Source organism: Sphaeramia orbicularis, chromosome 7, assembly GCF_902148855.1.
Source record: "Sphaeramia orbicularis chromosome 7, fSphaOr1.1, whole genome shotgun sequence".
Taxonomy (NCBI): Eukaryota; Metazoa; Chordata; class Actinopteri; order Kurtiformes; family Apogonidae; genus Sphaeramia; species Sphaeramia orbicularis.
Genome location: NC_043963.1, coordinates 50,226,194 through 50,247,121, shown reverse-complemented (window position 1 = coordinate 50,247,121; position 20,928 = coordinate 50,226,194). Strand labels below are relative to the sequence as shown.

The following is a 20,928-nucleotide window of genomic DNA, read 5'->3' as shown; positions in this document are numbered from 1 at the left end:
AGTTAAAAAGTAAAACGCTGAACAAGAAGCACTTTAATGCAATCCTGTTTTGAGACTGTTTTAATGCTCAGCCATGTTCTTGACCCTTATATTTACTTTTATGTTTTTGTCATTTATTGAGTTTGTAGTAGACTGATGAGTTTGGTCACTGACAGGTTATTCAACGAATTATGAATTCAAAACCTGTGCTACTGAAACTGTGCTTCAGTAGATATCAGGTTCCTCAACTGAAATTTGCTAACTATGGGGAAGAATAATAGTTAAAAAAAAGTAAAAGAAAATTTACCCAGACTGAGATTTTTGACAGTAAATTGGATATTCAGTTCCACATTTATTAATTTACTGTTTCATTTATTGCTTACATTTACACAGATGTTCTGTTTGACATTTAATTTCTAATGAAGTTAAAAATAATACTTTCCAGTGCTACTGAGTTTTTTTTTTTTTCACGACATGGTGATATAAGCTTTTCCTTCTAATGCTGCGTTTCCACTACGTGGAACCGGCTCGACTCGACTCGGCTCAACAAGGGTACCAGGTCCTATTCCTGGATACTGTTTCCATTACAGGATACTTCCAACTTTACAGTACCTGGACATCATAGCGATGTGGCGTGTTACTTCTGTGTCGTAGCTCAGAGAGTTGCAGTTAAACTCGCTTGTTGGGTGTTGTCTTGTCAAGCTCATGCTGAATTTTTACATCTGAATCTCCTGGACCGACCATGGTGTAATTTTCGGGCTGTCATTATGTGGATTAACCTACTGCTATATTTACTGTAAGCTTCTGCATCTGTTGCTTGTAAAACGGCGGGTCACAGAGAAGGCTCTCTGACCAATCAGTGGTCTGCAGTGTTTATACGTCACCTTTTAGTATCTGGTCCCCAGTCCTGGAACTTTGGTGGAGGTGATACCAAAAAAGTAGTACCGGGTACCAGATTCCAGGTCCTTTTTTGTAATGGAAACGCAAAAAGGCCAAGTCGAGTCGAGTTGAGCTGAGCTGGTACCATGTAGTGGAAACGTGGCATAAGAAACAATCCATCATCAGACATGGAGGAAGAGTTAAGAACCTCATAATCATTCATTTTTTAAGAGAGATATGAGTGAAAATTCAGGAAAGTCAGCAGGTAGAACAGAAGTACAAAGAGTTTTTGCTTTGGACCTGATACACTAATACACAGTTTTCAGAACACTGCAGACCAGGACAAGCTGTCTGTCTTCAGCTGTCTTGTACGAATCTCTGGTCTAAAGATGAGGTATGATTATCCCACTGTGAACTCAAAACTAGTCCTCTTATTTCCCATTAGAAATCCCATCCCTCTACATCTCAAGGTTTCAGCAACATATCACAGCATCCATATAGTTAATAGGAAGAACAACCCAACAATGGATGCACCAAAGGAACGTCTTTGTTTCACATGTTACTGTGCCATCATTTAAGTTGAAATCAGCGAGTCCTGATAGAAATTAGATATTACCTTAATCTTATTATGTATATTAATACTATAGAAGTCTTAAGTAAAACTTAAGTAAAAGACCTGTTTAGAAAATGCAAGGAGTAGGAAATGCAGATATATGTTACGTGTGTGTGTGTATATATATATATATATATATATATATATATATATATATATATTTGGCGTGTAACGGTACACGTACCGAACCAAACCATTTCAGTACACACCTGTTCGGTTCGGTACACAGCTGTACCGAAACGGCACAGTATGTTGAGAAAAAGGAACGAAAGACGTTGTTTGATGCGGAACTTTAAATCACTGCAAATTCCACACGGACATACTGAAGGCCGTGCACATCGACCCGAAATACAAAATAGCAGCTGATAGAAGATTAAAAAAAAAACCCTAACAAATATGATGTGAACCTGCAAGGACGAGACTGAAGACCCTCCACCACCATTACAGTCCTGTTTGGGATCAGTTCAGGTCCCAGTGAAAGACAACAACGAGGAAAGAGACGTTAATAAGACGGACGTTGTTTACCACCTATGAACTATGGTAGTTCTAAAACACTTACACTAGCTCTGTCTGTCTCTCTCTCTTTCTCACACACACACACACACACACACACAAACACACGCTGTATAACAGAGGAATAGAACCTGGAGTTGGACATTGAAATTATATAAAGTTTCACTTTCGTTTCACGCCAGCATTTATTACGTTAGTTATGGACCCCCCCCCCCCAACCCCCACCCCTCCGGCTCCACCAAAAAAAAAACAAAAAAACATCCTACCCTGCACGCACGTGCGCACGTACACACAGTGTCCTAAACAGTTTGTTCTCTGTCCTAAAATAAATAATTTGGTTAATTTTTTGTTGTCAATGTTGCTCTTCAGTTTGTTCAAAGAGAATACCAGTTAGTTCTCTTTTTAATGTTGCACTTCATGTGGAATTTTTTAGGTATTTTTATGCAGAATGAACTGACAGAACTGTGAGTTCATTTTTGTTGTTTTTTCAAAACTACCTTTCTGGGAAAAGTGCAATACTAACGTTTAAAATACATTTAGTAATATTAATAATTTATTTTATTTTCTATTTAATTTATAGCAGCAGAATTACATTCCTGTTTTTCTATGTTTAAATTTTTCAAAAAATTGGGGGAAATTTTTTTCAAAAATTCATAAATGTATTAAAAACATTTTGAGGGGTTTTCGTTCTTCTCGTACTGACCCAAAAAAAAAGCGAACCGTGGCTTTCAAAGCCGAAAACGTACTGAACCGAAAATTTTGCGTACCGTTACAGGCCTAATATATATGTTACAATGCAAAGAGTAAAAGTAAAAAAAACCAAAACAAACTACAGTAAAACAGTATCTGTACTTCTTTGCCTAAAACAACTAAACAGAAGAAAATATTTATATTGCCTGGTAGTCTAATCATCACAAGCTAAAACCACAGAGGCTTAAGCTCTGTATCTGGTCTTAAAACATGCCCCCCTCCTGTGTCTCATGTGAAATGTAGTAAAAAGTCTCTCACCACTCTCCAGTGTATGATTTGGTGTCTTTTCCCGCTTGCCATCTGACTGTTTGTCTCGAGTATGGGTACGTTGTTCAGGTGTTCTAAGGTTGGGAGGTCCGGGGCTTTTCTGTGGGGTCTTCAATGAAGTGGATAGGGCTGTGATGGACGGGGCACTAGTTGTGGAGTCTATTGTTGTATTATCATCCTGTGGCCCCTTACCATTCAGCAAAGGATTGTCTCGTTCTCTGAACAGTTTTGCTCCATTTTTTGCCTTCTTGAATAACACAGAGGTGCGACGGCCAACTCCGCCCATGGTGGGCCGAGGGGGGGTACTGGGCTCCAGTAAGCCATTGGTCACCGCTGCCTTTTCACTGTGCAACACAGGGGGTGGTGATGCAGGCTGCTCTTGTGTTTTAGTGCAATTAATGATTTCAAGGGTCTTGTCAGAGAGGTCGCCATCCAACTTCAGGCGTTTAGAGGGCCAGCTGGGGGACCTTGTGATTGGTCGCAGGGTGGGGGGCTCCAGAGGTGCATCCCCCTGCCGTGGAGGAGGAGCCGGTCCCGTGGGTTCCAGTGTTGGAGGCGAAGAAGATTTGAGGTCTTCTGGCAGAAGAGGGGGGAAAAATGAAATTCAGTCTCAACAAGTGTTTGATGTTACAACCCCAAATCAGAAAAAGGCCCAGACAAAATGGAAAATGCACATAAAACAGATTACAATGATTTCTAAACATATTCAGACAGTATGAATACAAGATATTTAATGGAGAGATAGACTGATTAATTGGCAATGATAACATGTTTTACAAAGTATGGCTATCAACTGAAACCTGCTCCAATAGTGTCCAAGGGCCGATGTTAGTCTTCTCTAATGGAATAGCCACTGATGGACAATAATAGCTGAAAAAATAAAATTCAACCCAACCTAGATTTTTCATCACTACTTTGATGTTCACTTCTGGGTGTATTGATTAATTAGTCTGATGTTCACTTTAACAATGTCTAATATAGACAACAATGATACATTTCCAGCAGTTTGCATGGCAGGGTGAAGTGACACTCGACCATTGTACATTTTATGTTGTCATCTTCATTTGAGTGAGATATATACAGTCTTTGAGGTATGTAATTCATTCCCAAACTAGTTTAGATGGGGGACATTTAAGACTAGTAATGATGTTAACACTGTGAATAATGATGTAATTGTAATTATGATTTAGTACAAAAGCGGATTCCAGGAAAGGTCTAGTCCTTTAGGAGCCAAGATGGGCTGAGCATCTTCAATTTCCCTCAAAAGCATGAAAAAGTCATTAAAAGGTTTAAAAAATACTGTTCAAAGTAGAAACATCAGTAGGGATTTAGTTATTCCAGGCCCTGTAGGGTAGAGCAGAATTAAAGGAACACGGGCACTGGAGGAATCTGTGTATAAAGGATACAAGCCTAAACTTGAATATCTGTGATCTCTGAACACACAGATACCATGGCATCAAGTCAATAAACAGCCATTTATCTGTAAGTCAAGCCTCAGTCACAAAGCTTCTTACGAACAATGGGTTTGTACGAATCTCCCGGTTCATACGAGATCTGGAGTTCGTAGACATTCGTGGAGGGAGCAATAGTTTCTTACAGCCATCTTACAAAGTTGCTACGGCTACCATTCCAATCGCAAGAGCAACTTGAGGCCTCAGTGAGAAAATGATGTGATTTTGTGTTGTACAAAGACTGTACAGTTGTCATGTTCTTTGTAAGGGTGCCTTGGGACCTTCATCACACCTACGGCCACTTCATGAATTATTTTGACGTAAGGTGGCTGTACAGCACACCTATGTGCAACTCACAGCACTCTCAAGTCAATGGTAGGAAGATCTTACACTTTTTCATTATATTTAGATCAGTTTAAAAACAATGGCCGTGTACTAAAAGTCCTGTGTCATGATCATCACATTCAAGATGGCAATAATGCCCTCAACACTGAAACTTCTACAGCTACAGCTGCAAGACGGAGAGAAAAGGAAGATCAAGTGGTTGTGGCCACTGTTTTGGTCCGACAGCAGTAGAAGAGGGACATTCTAAAACGCTTACAAAACAAACAAACAAACAAACAAACAAACAAAAAAAAAACTTAATGTAGCTTAATGCCCCAGAACAGTGATCAATCATCACCAAAGTTCATGTGGACATCTCACGTTATGTCCAATTTCACCTCTGCAAAAAATCAAAACAAAAACCCCAGAATTATGGATGCTGTCCAAGTAAAGCCTTTTCCTCTCCACAGGCACAAAGAAAAAAATTGTTTTTGAGTATTGTTTTTTTTATTCATTCATTCATTCATTTTCTGAATCGCTTTATCCTCCAGAGGGTTGCAGGGGTGTTGGAGCCTATTCCAGCAATAGAGATGTCCACACATAATTAGTAATTATTGCTTGCTGTTTTCTGGCATTAAAGGCGCTGTACAGACTTTCTACATGATCTTGAAAAAGTCTCATTTATATGTATGTATATATATATATATATATATATATATATATATATATATATATATATATATATGTATATATATATATATATATTAGTGGTGGGCAGCGATTAATCGCTATTAATCGCATAGTTGTTGGGGGGTGGGGGGGCATCAACAGCATGTATTGCCTTTGAGTGATATTCCAGACTGGAAGTACTCCGGTGATAAAAAATAATTGCACGTCAGTGCTTCCAAACAACTGTGTCCTTCTCAACCCCACCATCTGAAGAAATTTAAAATGAAAATGTCCCCGTAAAAAACCACTACTTTTACACGTTTATGTCCCCACCAGTGTATTTACAGTTGTGAGTGATTGACAGGAGTCTTAAGCCCACTAATAAGTACTGATACTAATAAGCCCAATAATATGTGATGTTCAGTTGTTCAAAGCAAGCAAAAGAGGCCCTGAAGTGGTCAGAATAAGTTGCACTAACGTATGTTTTGTCCTTTCCGTGTTACCGTAGTCAGTTCGGACATAGAACTAACAGACATGTTTCTTTCACTCTGTTTGTATGGCCCCGAAAACGTTTGCCTGTGAGTATTTTATGTTCAGTTGTTGTAAGAATGAATAGTATCAAATATCTCTGATGTGAACCTTTGTTGCTGAATAAAAAGACGTTGTAAATCTTAAATTAAACTGTAAATGCTAATCGTTAGCGTGTCTATGGATTTTCCCATTCAAGTTACCATCGAGGTGAAATGACTGCTAATACAACATTCACATCGTAAATAAGTAAAGGTTAATTCAAAGGCTGGCATATTATACTTAAACACAACCAATGAATTTATATAAACTCAGCATGAGCCTGCATAAAGAATTAACAACCCATCTCCGACTGCTAGCATAAACAAATTAGCTTAAACATGTTAATAACACACTGTAATAAACACATCCAAAATAACATCATAAACATGTTTCTAACGGCACGTTTGCATGTGAAATTATTTAGCAAACAACAGAATGATTGATACATACAGGTGTTGAACTGCAGGAGTTACACACAGTTTGATTCAGCATTACTTGTAAAGTTCGCCGGTTTTCTCCTCTCAGCTGCACATACACACAGCACCGGCGTGTGGACCGGCAAAATAAAAGCATGAGTTTCAAAATAAGAGTCCGTATATATAAATCAACTAAGACTTGCTTGAAAGGCAGAACAATAATAAAACGGCGTTAACGTGAGATAAAAAAATTGTCGGCGTTATTTAATGAATGCGTTAACGCGGTAATAACGCGTTAACTTGCCCAGCCCTAATATATATATATATATATATATATATATATACATACATACACATATATATACACACACACATACATACATACATATACATACATACATACATACATACATATATATATATATATATATATATATATATATATATATACCTGACCGTAGTCCGCAATTTAAAATTAGATTATCAGCACCAAAATAGGCTACTCCCAAATGCCATTTCCAGCTTCCCTAGTTGGGTCAGACAAGACTGGACTGATTTATGACAGACTTACATCACTATGACAACACTACACAACCAGCAGAGTTTAGCAGTGAGAAGTAAGCTGAACAAGTGAGGAGTAAGATCTATACTTTTTCCTAAAGAAAGGGATTTCTTGGATTTATTTTGTTGTAATGGTGGACACTGGAACTGGAGCTGGACTGGCAGAAAGAAAAAGAAAACTAAATGGGAGAGTGATAGAGCACAGGCCAAAACACCGGTAAACCTCTGCATTGGTTTGAACCCATGGAGAGAACTAAGGGAGTTAAAAGGAATTAAAACAGACCTTGAGTTGGCCCTCTCCCTTCTAGACAAGTGTAGGATCCTTCTTTTCTTATACATAAACACTGGAACATTGTAGTTTACTAGTGGCTGTTGGTAGCTCAGTCAAACACTTAGTAAACACTTCTGCGTTAGCCTCATGGCGTCTTTGGCGTCAGCAATATGTTTTATTTGGAGCATTATTTCAGTCACAAACTAAGGGCTTTGTAAGGTAAGACTGAAATGGTTGTGTATGGAGTTTAATGTTCATGCCGAGGCCTGGACACTAAACTGTCCATCAGGAACAAGACAATTATAAAAGTAGAATACTGTGAATGCAGAACACTGAAGCAGCTAGCACTGAACTGCTAATGCAGAATGATGAAGATGCTGAATGACTGAAGTAAATTATGAAAATGCTTGAATACTTTTTGGAAAAGCTAGTGCAAATGTATATTATTGGGACACATCTTGGAGCACCGGTCTGTGAATAAAACTTCGGTGCTCTGGAGTAAAAGACCAAAGTTAGTTTCATTTTCATTTTCATGCTTGCTGTCTTGAAAAAAGAAATGCAGAGTTGTAAAGAGGATCCGCTCTTCAGTCATTAGCTCCAAAACATTTGCACGCCTTGGCCAGAATTATGCCCTTACGACAGTAGGTGCTAATACTCATGGGAGGCTGAGTCTTTGTCCCTTAAAAACACCACCAATTCCGGCCAAAGGTGTCACACAGGACCTTTAAGCTACGTTCAGCGTTTTTTACCTTAAGCGTTTAAGAATGTCCCAAAGAAGATGCAGAGAAGAAAGAGATGTTGGTGGGCGCGGCCATGGAGACAGAGACGGCACCTCTCCGAAGAGTATGAGCCTAAGACCTGACTCATTACTACCCTCCTGTTATTTTTCCGTAGGTAACAAAATAAAGCAATAAGGTAGAACTTAGAGGAACACTGATATATGAACTAATGTGATTAAACTTTAGCCAGCATGTGTTTTAGGGTGTTTTCACACTGGGTATCCGGATCCGTGCTGTACCTGGATACACTCACACCTTTCCCGCAGATGTTGCGTTCACAAGCACGTACTGCAGCCCATGTACAAGTGGGTGTTACAGGGCTGAAACAGTAGGTGGCGGTGTGGAAGGAATTCCATCGCATCCAACAAACATGGAAGGAGAAGAAGACAAACCCTTACGTCATCAGCCGAGCGATTTGTCTACAATGGCGGCAAGACAGGCAATACTTTTCTATTTGTTGGCCTGTTTGAGGCAAAGTGAAGAAGAGCAGCCTTTGGTGATCCTGATATATTACCAAGTGGTTCGTCGGTAAGGCCAGCCCGTGCCATGTGGATCCGAGGCTTTTTCAGGAGACAACGGTAGCGCTGTCTATGATCTCATGGTGATAAAGTAACTTCCACAATCGGAGTGGTGATTAGGTCATGTCCGTTCTCAGGCACGGAATGCTTTCATACTGCAACGTGCCATACTGGAGTCCATGCAGTCCGTACCCAGGACTGCGCTGGGCTCAGGTACAGTACTCACGCACATAACATTTGCATTCACATTGGGGCTGCACAGTTAATTGTTAAGATTGTGATCTCGATTCACAGATGAGTGTGATCTCATTTCTAAATGCGGACGATTCTTAAGCATTTTATTTCACGGCTGCATTACAAGCAAATACCCACAAATGCAGAACTGCCGCCGCCTCCTCCCTCAACCAATGGTAAAGCGTCTTTCCAACACGTGACCTGCTGCTGTCGGCTGCAGTTGAGTGCAGAAAGAGTGACTGACAGCAGAGGAACATCTGCAGTAGACAGTGAAATGGATGAAAACCCCAGCGATAGTGGTGAGTCACCCACCTGAACTCCTGCCCAACTAAGGTTCACATTCGGCGGTGTTAATCTCATGTCGGTCTTCTTTTCTGTCGTCCAGATCCAAGTGCGTTTTCATTTTCACTTCTCTGACTTCTGCTGCTGTTGTTATTCTCCTTTTCTTTTTTTTTTGCCGGTGAGGATAACTCGGCCTTTAACCAAGCATGAAAAGTCTCACCCTCTACAAAAATTTTGTATTAAAAATACTCCATTGTGCCAGCTGGGAAGTTTCTTTGCACTGCAAACTTTCACAGATCAGCTGACATCGCTTAGCAACTGGGACCAGAAGTGCAGGAAAAACGTAAATGAACATAAAGTTTCACTTACACTTCCGTGGGGGCATGGACCGCCCTGCCCTGTACCCCCATTGTATAGGTAGGACAGAAACCAACACACACGCGGGTAACCGGCCAAAACGCACGCATGTCCACCCCGCAGGCCCAACTGTGCGCATGCCCTCCCACCCAAGGAAACGCACGCGCACACCCCCCACTGAACTGCGCACGTGCAACCCCCCCATTACACACAACCACACCAACAGATCAATTCAACAGCAAACACTGCACCAGACTATTTGCAGAGTGAAAAGAAAGACGCGAATCAGAGGTAAAAGAACCCATTTTCCTTGACAGCGGTGCAATAAACATTTTGTGAAAAAAATCGTGCCAGAGAATCGTGATCTCAATTCTAAGCAAAAGAATCGTGATTCACATTTTTGCCAGAATCGTGCAGCCCTAATTCACATTGATAAAATGAAGCAGACTTTGAGGTCCAACGGCCTTGGATATGGACTCGGGTATGCAGTGTGAAAATGCCCTTATGTGTTTGGGATCATGCACTGTCCATGGTGCTGTATCACACATTCATGTAGAGAATATGCGGGGAAACTGACCTGCACTGTTAAACACAATAAAAATTTGGAGTCATAATAGGACATCAAATGAAGAAATTTGAAGTAGAAGGTATAAGAATAAAAGAAAGATACACAAGAATAATATAGGGAACTGAACGTTAAAAACACTAATGCCGCATTTCCACTACACGGAACCAGCTCGACTCGGCTCGGCTCGGTATTCCTGGAGACAGTTTCCAATACAAGATACTACCAACTTTACAGTACCTGGATGCAGCGTGTTACGTCCGTGTCATCTGCTCAGAGAGTTGCTGATAAACTCGCTCGTTGCGTGCTGTCTCATCTGAATTTTTACGTCGGCCACCAAGGACTGAATCTCCTGGACCGACCATGGTGTAGTTCTGGGCTGTTATCGTGTGGATTAATGTACCGCTATATTTACTGTCAACTTCCGCATCTGTTTTTTGTAAAACGGGGGGTCACAGAGAAAACTGTCTGACCAATCGGTGGTCTGCTGTGTTTACACATCATGTTTTAGTATCTGGTCCCCAGTCTTCGAACCTCCGCAGAGGTGATACCAAAAAAGTGGTACCGGGTACCAGATTCCAGGTCCTTTTTCATAATGGAAACACAAAAAAGGCCAAGCCGAGTCGAGCCAATACCATGCAGTGGAAACGGGGCACAACCGTCCATCACTGAGTGCCTAACCCTAACTGTCCGTCATGCACATTTTCACCATCACCCTGATCCTCATCCTCCTGAGGACTCTGCATTATCTCCCTCCAGGTTTTGTGCTGTCTCCAGGGGTGATTGCAAAAAAAAATCTCAAGCCTGAAAATTTTTCTCCAGGTCAGGTCATGGACTGGGACTGGGACAGGACTGGGTCGTTGGTGGGCCTACATCCAGCAATTCGCAGGTCTGCATAGGAGCAAATTAAGAAGCAATTAAAGCTGCAAGCAGCATTGGGCGGGACCTCACACTGGGCGATCCGCCTCCCGTGCATTCCACTTCCCATACGTTCCACCTCCCGTGAGTGCCGCCTCCCGTGGCCGTCGACACCTACGTTCCACTCACACCTCTCCGTCCCAACACCAGCCCCCTCCCTTTTGCATCCGTCCTCCTTTCATCCCTACAGAACACCTGCACCCCTCTGCTGAAACCATCACCTTTTAATGAGGCTTTCATTTTGAAAAGCCAACTGTGTGTGTATGCAAGTGTGTGTGTGACAGACAGAATCCGTTTGAGTGACTTGAAATTGTACAAACAGGTGAGCATAAAACTCATACTTTACCATTTTTAATAAGGCTTTGATTTTGTAAAACTATAGTGTGTGTGTGGGTGTACCGTTCACATTTTTATCATGCCCTCATTTTTTCATTTATATTGTAGCATATATATATATATATATATATATATATATATATATATCATAGCGTCGTCCTATAGTTTTTGTAGTGCTTGATGTAAGGAACATTTTGGCATTGGTTTCATGTCTCTCGGATATTCCTGCTGGCCGCTATGGCGGTTTCCATGTTTTTTGACAAAGGTGGCCCTAGAGAGCCCATTTTGGCACAACTGAGTTAATTTTTGCACTTTATCAAATTTTTTGCCGGACCTGACATATGTGCCAAATTTGGTGAGTTTTGGAGCATGTTTAGGGGGTCAAAATCCAGTTCAAAGTGGTGTCGGGAAAATAATAATAATAATGATAATAATAATAATAATAATAATAATAATAATAATAATAATAATAAACAAAAAAAAAAAAAAGGGGCCTTGCCTTCTGGCTAACTTTATTGTGTGTGTGTGTGTGTGTGTGTGTGCATGTGTCTGTTTGTAGGTGTCTGTGTGTTTATGTGTGTGTGTGTGTGTGTGTGTGTGTGCATGTGTCTGTTTGTGTGTGTGTGTGTGTGTGTGTGTGTACCATTCACATTTTTATCATGTCTTCATTTTTATTCAACTTTTATTCATATATAATTTTGGACATACATACATATATTTCTTATGTAATTTTCATATTTTTTCTGTATTGTTCAAATGTTTTTGTGTTATTTGACAGTTGTCATGTTGTCACACTTGTCATGTTTTTAAGTCAAACTAGGAATCTGACTGTCTGTTCATGGTCTTACAGCACCACCTGGTGGTTTCATTGTATGCATTCCACAGGAAAAGATTCGGCCAATCAGCTTTCACCTTTTATTTCCCTGTCAATCTTCTCATCGGTGTCGAATTACAAACACACAGAGAAAGCTCAGAGTCTGTGGCAGAAAAACTCTGCCGGAATTTGCAGAAACAAACTGCGATTTATCCATAACGGTACATCCAATTTCAAAAATTCTTGGACTAGAGGCAAGCACATAGACTCCTGAGCTTATTTAATAAATAACATTAGTCATAAGAGATTGAACTGAATAAGCAGTGATGGTGGAAAGCGCCTCGTCCTTGTAATTCCTGGATAATAGAATACATGCTGAGGCAGATTGCCAAGTTCCTGTTGGATTTAGCTAATGAGTGTGAGTTTATGATTTGTCGGGCTCGATGAGACCAACATTTTGGCGTTGGTTTCATGTCTGTACGACATTCCTACTGGCCACTAGGGGCAATTTTGTATGTGTAGGTGGCGCTACAGAGTCCATTTTGGTCCTTAAGGGGTTAATTTTGATATTGTATGAAAGTATTCACCAGACATGACATATGTGACAAGTTTGGTGAGTTTCTGAGCATGTTGAGGGGGTCAAATGGCAGGTTAAAGCTAAAAAAGCATAAAAACAAACAATATTTCATAAGTCCATAACTGTAGATCCTATCTCAAAAATTTTTGCATGGGAAAGTTGGGGTGATTTTTCTGAACGTATGGATATATAACATGTGGGGAAAAGTCGAAATTTAAATATTAGTCCCAAACATCGCATTTTTCCAAACTTATAAAAAAATAACTAAGACATTAATTAGAAATTTGCGAAGGCAGTTTTTTGAGAAGGGTTCATTATCTTTTGATGCTATTTAGAAGCCAATATGACAAACAGGCTCATACTAGTTTTAAGTTGAGGGTTTTACTTTGAAAGGCAATTTGCCGACTTCCTGTTGGAGTTAGCTCTCGGCGCCCACTGGAACATTTGTAGTGCTCAATGTAAGGGACATTTTGGCATTGGTTTCATGTCTCTCGGACATTCCTGCTGGCCACTATGGCGGTTTCCGTGTTTTTTGACAAGTGGCACTAGAGAGTGCATTTTGGCACCTATGGGGTTAATTTTTGCATTTTATCAAATTTTTCACCGGACCTGACATACGTGCCAAATTTGGTGAGTTTTCGAACATGTTTAGGGGGTCAAAATTCAGTTCAAAGTGGCGTCGGGAAAATAATAAAAAACGAACGGAAAACAATAGGGGCCTTGCCTTCTGGCAAGTCCACTCACTGTGTGAGTGGACCTGCCCTCTCGGCTTGGTCCCTAAAAACGAACAAAAAACAATAGGGGCCTTGCCTTCTGGCAAGTCCACTCACTGTGTGAGTGGACCTGCCCTCTCGGCTCGGTCCCTAATAAGGGCAACAAGGTCTTGTGGCCCCACAACCACCCAACTCACATTGAATACACATCATAGAAAGTGGGGTTTGGAGAAAATGCTGAAAATTATGGCACCTAAAGTGCCTTTTCATGCAATTTCAGATGGAAACTACTTGTTTAAGTATTGCACAAATACAATGCAATTCTGCCCATTAATCCACTGGATTAATTCACGGGATCTGCATTAGGAAGTGTGAGCTAAGATTTCAACAGTGATGTAATAAGGCTTGGTTTGGGCTTTTACTTCCCCATAAATAAGAGGTTGGGGCCAAAACAACATAAATACACATTGGACAACTAACTCTTTATCTACAATCACTTTGAACAAAATGAACGCATTTTTAAAATGTGCAAGATCGTTTTTGAACATGTCTTTTGGTAAAGCCAGATTTCAGATTACACTCCAGACTAGTGATGCGCGGATCAGCGGGTTAAACTGTGGATCGGGTTAGGGCTGGTCAAAAAAAATGTCACTTTATTTGCGGGCAGGTCAGTGATTGACTAGAGACACAAAAATATGTACAGTATCATGCATAAATCCCCAATAGCAGGTTAAAATGTTTAGCGATATATAGCCTATTACATTGGCGGCTGCAGGTGTATGGCATGAGTGTACCTCGGGGGGGGGGGGGGGGGGGCTCCTCTTATAAGCGTGTAAGATTCATTTTCAGTTTTACGGCTGTATGGTTTTCGTGTACTCGTCTTGTGGTATGGTGTGGCCGACACCCCCCCCCCCCCCCCCCCCAGACATATCTGAACAGATCATAAGGTGTCATTAATACTACATGTGACACACACAGAGCAGCTCTATGGCTAGGGTCACCTTCATGCGGTTTACGTACTTTTTTACAGCTCCTCACATATTTCAATGTGCGTGAACATAATGTACAAAAACAAACAACCCGTTGTCTTCATTATTTGCACAAGCTGCCATAAGGCTTTCCATCCATTCCCACCTCCTCTATCCACGCCAAACACCATTTATTTTTCAGTCCATTGTCAACCTGCAGGACGTCTTCACCGGTCTTCATCTGCTTGCCTTCCATCTCTATGAGCATCAACGTCTACAGTTGTCTACTCTGAAGTTCTTGGCTCCGAACCGGTTTGTTGGTCTCCACAAAACCCGCCCCCACTCTACTACTGATTGGCTAGTAGCCATAATTTAACTTCTTGGGAGCAAAACCAATTGGCTGAGAGCGCAAGGTTTATCAAAGCCCAGGTCGGAGCCTTTGACATTGTACTGGCCCCAATCTTTTTGTACGCACGCTATATATCCTGCATTTACCCCCCTTGCTGATCGCTGCACGCCGGAACCCCGGCATGGTGCCAGAATCCTATCACCCATATGTTTCTTCATGTTTATTTTTCTGTTAATAAAATACTTTCCCTTCAACACTGTGTGTTTGAGTCCGGTCATTCACTCAGTCTTGAAAATTTGTAAATGACCCCCTCTAACAACACCACAAATGCCACACGAATGACGTACTACTGCCTATTATAAACACCTTGCATCCACCTTAGGAACACCGTGAGAATCTCTGTCTATACGTCTGTTCGTGCTGTAAGGGGCCCCTAATAACAATGTAATGCGTTCTTGTGATCTACTTTTGGCCACTGCAGGAACATGGGGTTCTGAAATGGCCTCCTGATCCATGAACATCGTATGTTGTCCTTAGGTTGTTCTAAAGGCATTCGTTAAGGCACCCTACAAAAGGGGATTTTTTCTAGCGCGTTCATAGAAAATCTTGCACAAAATCATCCACCTGGCTATGAACTTTCCATTTTTCGCCTTGAGAAGATCGTACAAAACGGTCCATAAATCGTTCACGCGATGTTCGTAACGGCATTTGTGACTGTGCCTTAAGCAGTTCTTACAAAGTTCATAAAAGCCCTTACTCGAGTTTAGAGCACACACAGGCATTTGGCATTTGCTGGTGTACGTTTTTACTTTAGTCCTAAATCCCTCATCAAGTCTTTAATTTGAATGTGTTGCAGACCTGATTGGCAATATGAAATTATGTTGATCATACATATGAAGTTAAATATCTCATCTTCGTTAGTGATGACTGATGAATCATATTTTCATACCAGCACAACTTGAACATATGCTATAAATACAATCGCAAAGACTGCTTGAAATGTAACAATTAATGAAAATCATTACATTTGTCAGGGTTCATACACATTTTTCAAGCACTTTTAAGGGTCATTTTCAAATTTTTCCAGCACAGCACCTTATCACTGGGGTAAAATATATATCTACAGGAATGATGTTTTTTTTTTTTTTGCTTTTTATCACAATGAAGTACATTGTATTATGCTATAAACATCTAAAATTATGTTTCATAATAACAAAAAGTTTAGGAATTAAAGGAGAACACAAAGTTTTATCCAAAAACAAAGGGAAGCCACTTGGTGTTCTTCAGGTACATTCACACTGAGCAAGATTAAGATAAAAATTTACCTGAAGTCAACCTTAGAGCACTGGGTAATTTTCTTTTTTGACTTAAAGTTTTGTTTTTCAAAATGTATCACCTCTCTGTAGATAGCTTTGGCTTGCCATCGAACCTGGCAGAGTTGATATTAAAAATAAATAAATCACGTTGCAGAGTTGTAATTGCAAGCACTTACACTGAAAGCAATTTTCAGACCTTGAAAAAATTGAAATTCAAGTATTTTCAAAGATTTCAAGCACTCATACGAACCCTGATTTGTGCATGTTAATGCTTTCACATTCAGCACATAAATATTTGGCCTATCAGATGAAGCCCTAGCTTGTCAAGGCTCAGATTAATTGGTGTCAATTTGATGGTAACTATAAAACTTTAATTTGTTCATCTTAAACTACAGGGTGTCCCATAAGTCTCCATACATAGGGAAAATATACGTTTCTTGACATAAACCATTTTTATTTATATAATATGCTCTATATGACTGCCATTTTGTCGGGAACACATTTCAATGCGTGTCCTCCACTGCTGAAGAACTATAAAGAAGAAATAGAAAGAAATACATGTTAGAACCATATATGTATGGAATGTATTATGTCTCCTATGTATGGAGACTTATGGGACACCCTGTAGATTGCAACTGAACACTGTTATTGCTACATCGTGTAGGCTTACTCTTCATACTGTCTGCAATAAAGACTAATTTACAAATCATCACTTTCTGTTTTCATGTACATTTTACAAACTGTCCCAGCTTCTTCTGACACAGGCTTGTTTTTACATGAAGGTTCACTGAGTATGTAGTGTGATGTGGTGGCATAGTTTTCACACTGGAAAATGCTTCCTAATGAGATATGTTTCAGTCTGAGTTTATCCACAAGTCCAAAAGTAGTTTAGGTTCTCTATACATATGGAACACCTGATCAAGACGAGTGAATCAATAACTTTGCTCTCACAACTGTACACCAGCAACATGAAAACATGGCAGTACTTCAAGACTCAATTGACACACATCACAGGTGTTCTGCACCTTCCTCTAAGGCCAAAAAGATACTTTGTGACTGGACTGGCCTGCTGTCAGAAGTGAGATGGCATGACCATGAGTGTACGTGGCCGATGGAAAGTGGTGAGTCCATGAGAGTGATGTATAAAAGAGGTGCAGACACAGAGTGCACTTTGAGAGAGGAGTTGTGAGGCAGCCATGGCTAACGAGACTCTGTGGGCCCCTACTTACTAGACTGGAGACAGTGGGGTGGTTGGGGTTGGTGCGTGGGGGGGACCCTGGCTCAATTACCTGAGGACAATGTTCCGTTAGCTCATTTTCATAACTGGTCTCATTGAAAAAAAGTGGCTTTTAAAAGGTACATGCATTTGGCAATTTAATACTGTTTATTTGTCAGCGCTTTTCATCACTGCACCTTTGTCTGAAGACGAAAGGCTGTTGTCTGCCTGAGTGTCTTTGTCTTCATCTTCCTCATCGTCCTCGTCTGTGTCGTCATCTTTCAGATGACCGTTGTGGAGGCTGTGGCGAGGGTATTGGCCCTGTCTATGCCGAATGCTGTTTATCTCGCGTCGGAGCAGGCGGATGCGTCGTGTTCGGGCACCACTGCATCGCACGGAGGTGACAAAGTCCAGCTTGTCCAAAAGCACCTTCAGCTGTTCTTCCACTGTCATATGAAGCCGGTTCTCTGGATCAAGGACACTGTCAACTGGACAAGACAACAAAGAATTAGCTGGTCAACGGTGGAGATAGAATTGCCACTTATTAAGTGAAACTGCCATTAAAGTATTAGCAGAGGCTTTTAAAACTGGCCAATATCTAATATCCCCATGATTTTCACAGTCAAACACAGAAATGTTTTTATTTCCACTTGGGATGACCTTCATGGTCATACTATCAAAAATAGAAATGATAATGAGCAGTGTGCATTTTAAGTCCTACAGACAAAAAAAAACCAAAAACACACACACACACACACACACACACACACACACACATATATACACACACACACACACACACACACACAAGAAAATAAAAATGCTCGTCACTACGAGAATAGAGAATAAAGTCGTTATATTTCGAGAATAAAGTCATTAGTTAACGAGAATAAAGTTGTAGTTTTAAAAAACTCATTATTTAATGACACTAAAGTCTTTATATTTCGAGAATAAAGTCATTATTTAATGAGAATAAAGTCATAGTTTTAAAAAAACTGATTATTTAACGAGAATAAATTCGTTAATTAACGAGAATAAAGTCATAATTTAATGAGAATAAGGTCATAGTTTTAAAAAACTCATTATTTAATGAGAATAAAGTCATTATATTTCGAGAATAAACTCATTAATGCATGAGAATAAGGTCGTAGTTTTAAAAAACTAATTTAATGAGAATAAAGTCGTTATATTTCGAGAATAAAGTCATTATTTAACGAGAATAACGTCGTACTTTTATGAGATTAAAGTCGTAATATTTTAAAAATTCAACAGTTTCCAGTTTTACAGCAAAGGCAACAAGTGAAGCAGCAACTTTCACTTCTGTTGGACTCAAAAACTTGGACTAGAATCCCCAGTTTCTTCAGAAACAAGAAAGCACTCAGAGAGCGCAGACCTCCGCCAAGGCAGATCAGTGGGCCCCCGTGGCCCCCCCACCCCCCAATCACCACCAAAATTTAATAATTTCTTCCTTGTGCCAGTATAAACATTTCCTGAAAATTTCATGAAAATCCATCCATAACTTTTTGAGTTATCTTGCTAACAAACAAACAAACAAGCACGCACGCACACAAAGCAAAGTGATCACAATACCTCCTGGTGGAGGTAACAAACCCTCTGTATAACGCTCTGGTGTAACCACCGATAGCCCTGCAGCTGACCAATTCATCACTTTCTCCCCCACAAAAGAGGCAATTCGCTACAAATCAGTTTAGTTCTTACAACAACAAATCTTAAACATGATCAAAGCCATATGTGATGCTGAACTCCCAAGCCTGCCGTGGGTTGCACACCCTCCAGCTGGCTGTTCACAAGGGACTTTTGGCACAGAGAGGTGTAGCTGATGCTGTGGCAGTCACACGGAAAATAGTCGGACATTTTAAACATTCCGCCTTAGCCTACTCCCGCCTGGAAGATATTAAGGTGCAGCTCAACCGGCCAATAAAAAGACTCCAACAGGATGTGCAGACCCACTGGAATAGCACATACTACATGCAAAGGGCAACCCATTTTTGGGACTTCTTTTCCAATCAAGTTCTTAATTTGACCAGTTAATCTCTTATATATTAGTAACTCCCCCCAAAAATTTCAGCCCAGTCCGTAAAGTTTTAGACCCCCCCACCACCATCTTTTGGGTGCCTGTCAGCCAAGTGCAGAAAACCCATTTTTCAATGGAAAATCATGCATTTGTTGGTTAGTTATGCCATATTTGCTCATGCAAATGTCATTAGAGATTTTGGGGGATGCTACTGTCGTTTATGAAGGTCTCAAATCATGTTCATGTCAAGGTCACATGATTTTAGACAAGGTCATGGTCAAGGTCATTTGAAAAAGATGGCTGCCGTGTGTGCGCACAGGTTGGCAGGTGCTGTGTGCCCTCCACAAAAGCCATCTAAACGATCTCCAACAGGTTGGTTTTTAGTATTTTATGTCTCAACAATACTAATTTTATGCACAAGACAGCAATATTTGCAAAAGAGAAACAACTACATCCTACAAAATCAATATGCCATCTACTCCAAACTACTCAACAATGGGAACGCAACAGTCGCTACAAAGACGCACGAATCGACCCAGACGCAAAAGGGACAAAAGGAACTGATCATAATGTTGTTAATTGCTGGAGACATAGAAATGAATCCTGGTCCAGCACTGCCAGATCCAAGCACTACAGCATCGACGTCTCCCGTGAATGGGCCCCAGCAGCGTCCCGGTGGCTCTGGTAGCAACCCCTTTAGCCAAACCTACTTACCTCCGTGGCTCCCGTTTGCCCCTGCTGTGCTGCCGTGTTTCTGTGGCCGCCTTGGTGTGCCCGGCGGCGTGGTGTTTCCTGGCTTGTTGCCTGATGGTGGTCCCATGTGCACTTGTTTTGGCCTAGGGCTCCAGCGCGGGGGACTGGCAGTGGCGGGTGTGCTCCCTGGGGTGCCTGCTTCAGGTGATGCCTGCGTGCGTGCCCACGGTTTGGTCGGTGTTAACCACGCCGACAGTGACGGCTTGGGGCCTACGCCTGCACCTTTGGATCTGACATCTACACCTGGCTCGGTTGCTGGCAAGGTGGACCCTACACGGCCCAGACCGACAGCGACTGGCTGCGTTACCGAGGCCCAGACGGGGCTAAAGAGACTTTACTCCAGTGAGTGTGCGACCATGTGGGCATCATTTGTAGCCCCTGAAGAAACATGCCACAAACAGCGCACTGCGCGCAAGGATATCAGTTTAAGGAATCCAGTGTTTAAAAAGTATCCTACTACCAAACTATTTACAACACTAAACCAAGCTAAAATAGTGTGGGATCTAAAGTGTAAACCCCGTGGATTATTCGGAGGCCACTTAAACATCCAGAGCATGGCTCCTAAATGTGAACAACTGGAACACTTATTAATAAACTCGAACACTGATTTTTTAGGACTAACAGAAACGTGGCTAACTTGCTCCTCTCCGGATGCTGTGATAAATATGCCTGGATACAAAACATTTAGAAGAGACCGGGGCAAAGGAAGGGGTGGAGGTGTTTTATTGTATGTTAGGAACACTCTAAGATGCAAACAAATTGAACTGCCCAGTGAAATTGAACTTGAATGTATTGGTGTAACTATTACTCTCTTCTGAAATGTTATTTACAATTTTCTGCATTTATAGAAAACCATCTGCAACAACAGAATTTTATGATCACCTGAAACTTGTTTTGGGACATTGTAAATCAAGTAAAGAGCTGATAATTCTGGG

The 20,928-nt window shown here is 40.9% G+C and overlaps 1 protein-coding gene across 2 annotated transcripts in view; it reads right to left on the bottom strand.

Annotated features, from left to right (window-relative positions):
- The window catches only part of brpf3b (bromodomain and PHD finger containing, 3b), a 66,179-nt gene that overhangs the window by 13,630 nt on the left and 31,621 nt on the right, over window positions 1–20,928 (bottom strand). Inside the window, exons 7-8 of one of the 2 annotated variants that reach the window (XM_030138256.1) lie at window positions 17,403–17,693; window positions 2,993–3,577 (exon numbers count right to left, since the gene is read on the bottom strand). In XM_030138256.1, coding sequence (XP_029994116.1) covers window positions 2,993–3,577; window positions 17,403–17,693 — 876 coding nt within the window. The remainder of the gene's footprint in view (window positions 1–2,992; window positions 3,578–17,402; window positions 17,694–20,928) is intronic. The other variant, XM_030138257.1, reaches the window with a different exon arrangement.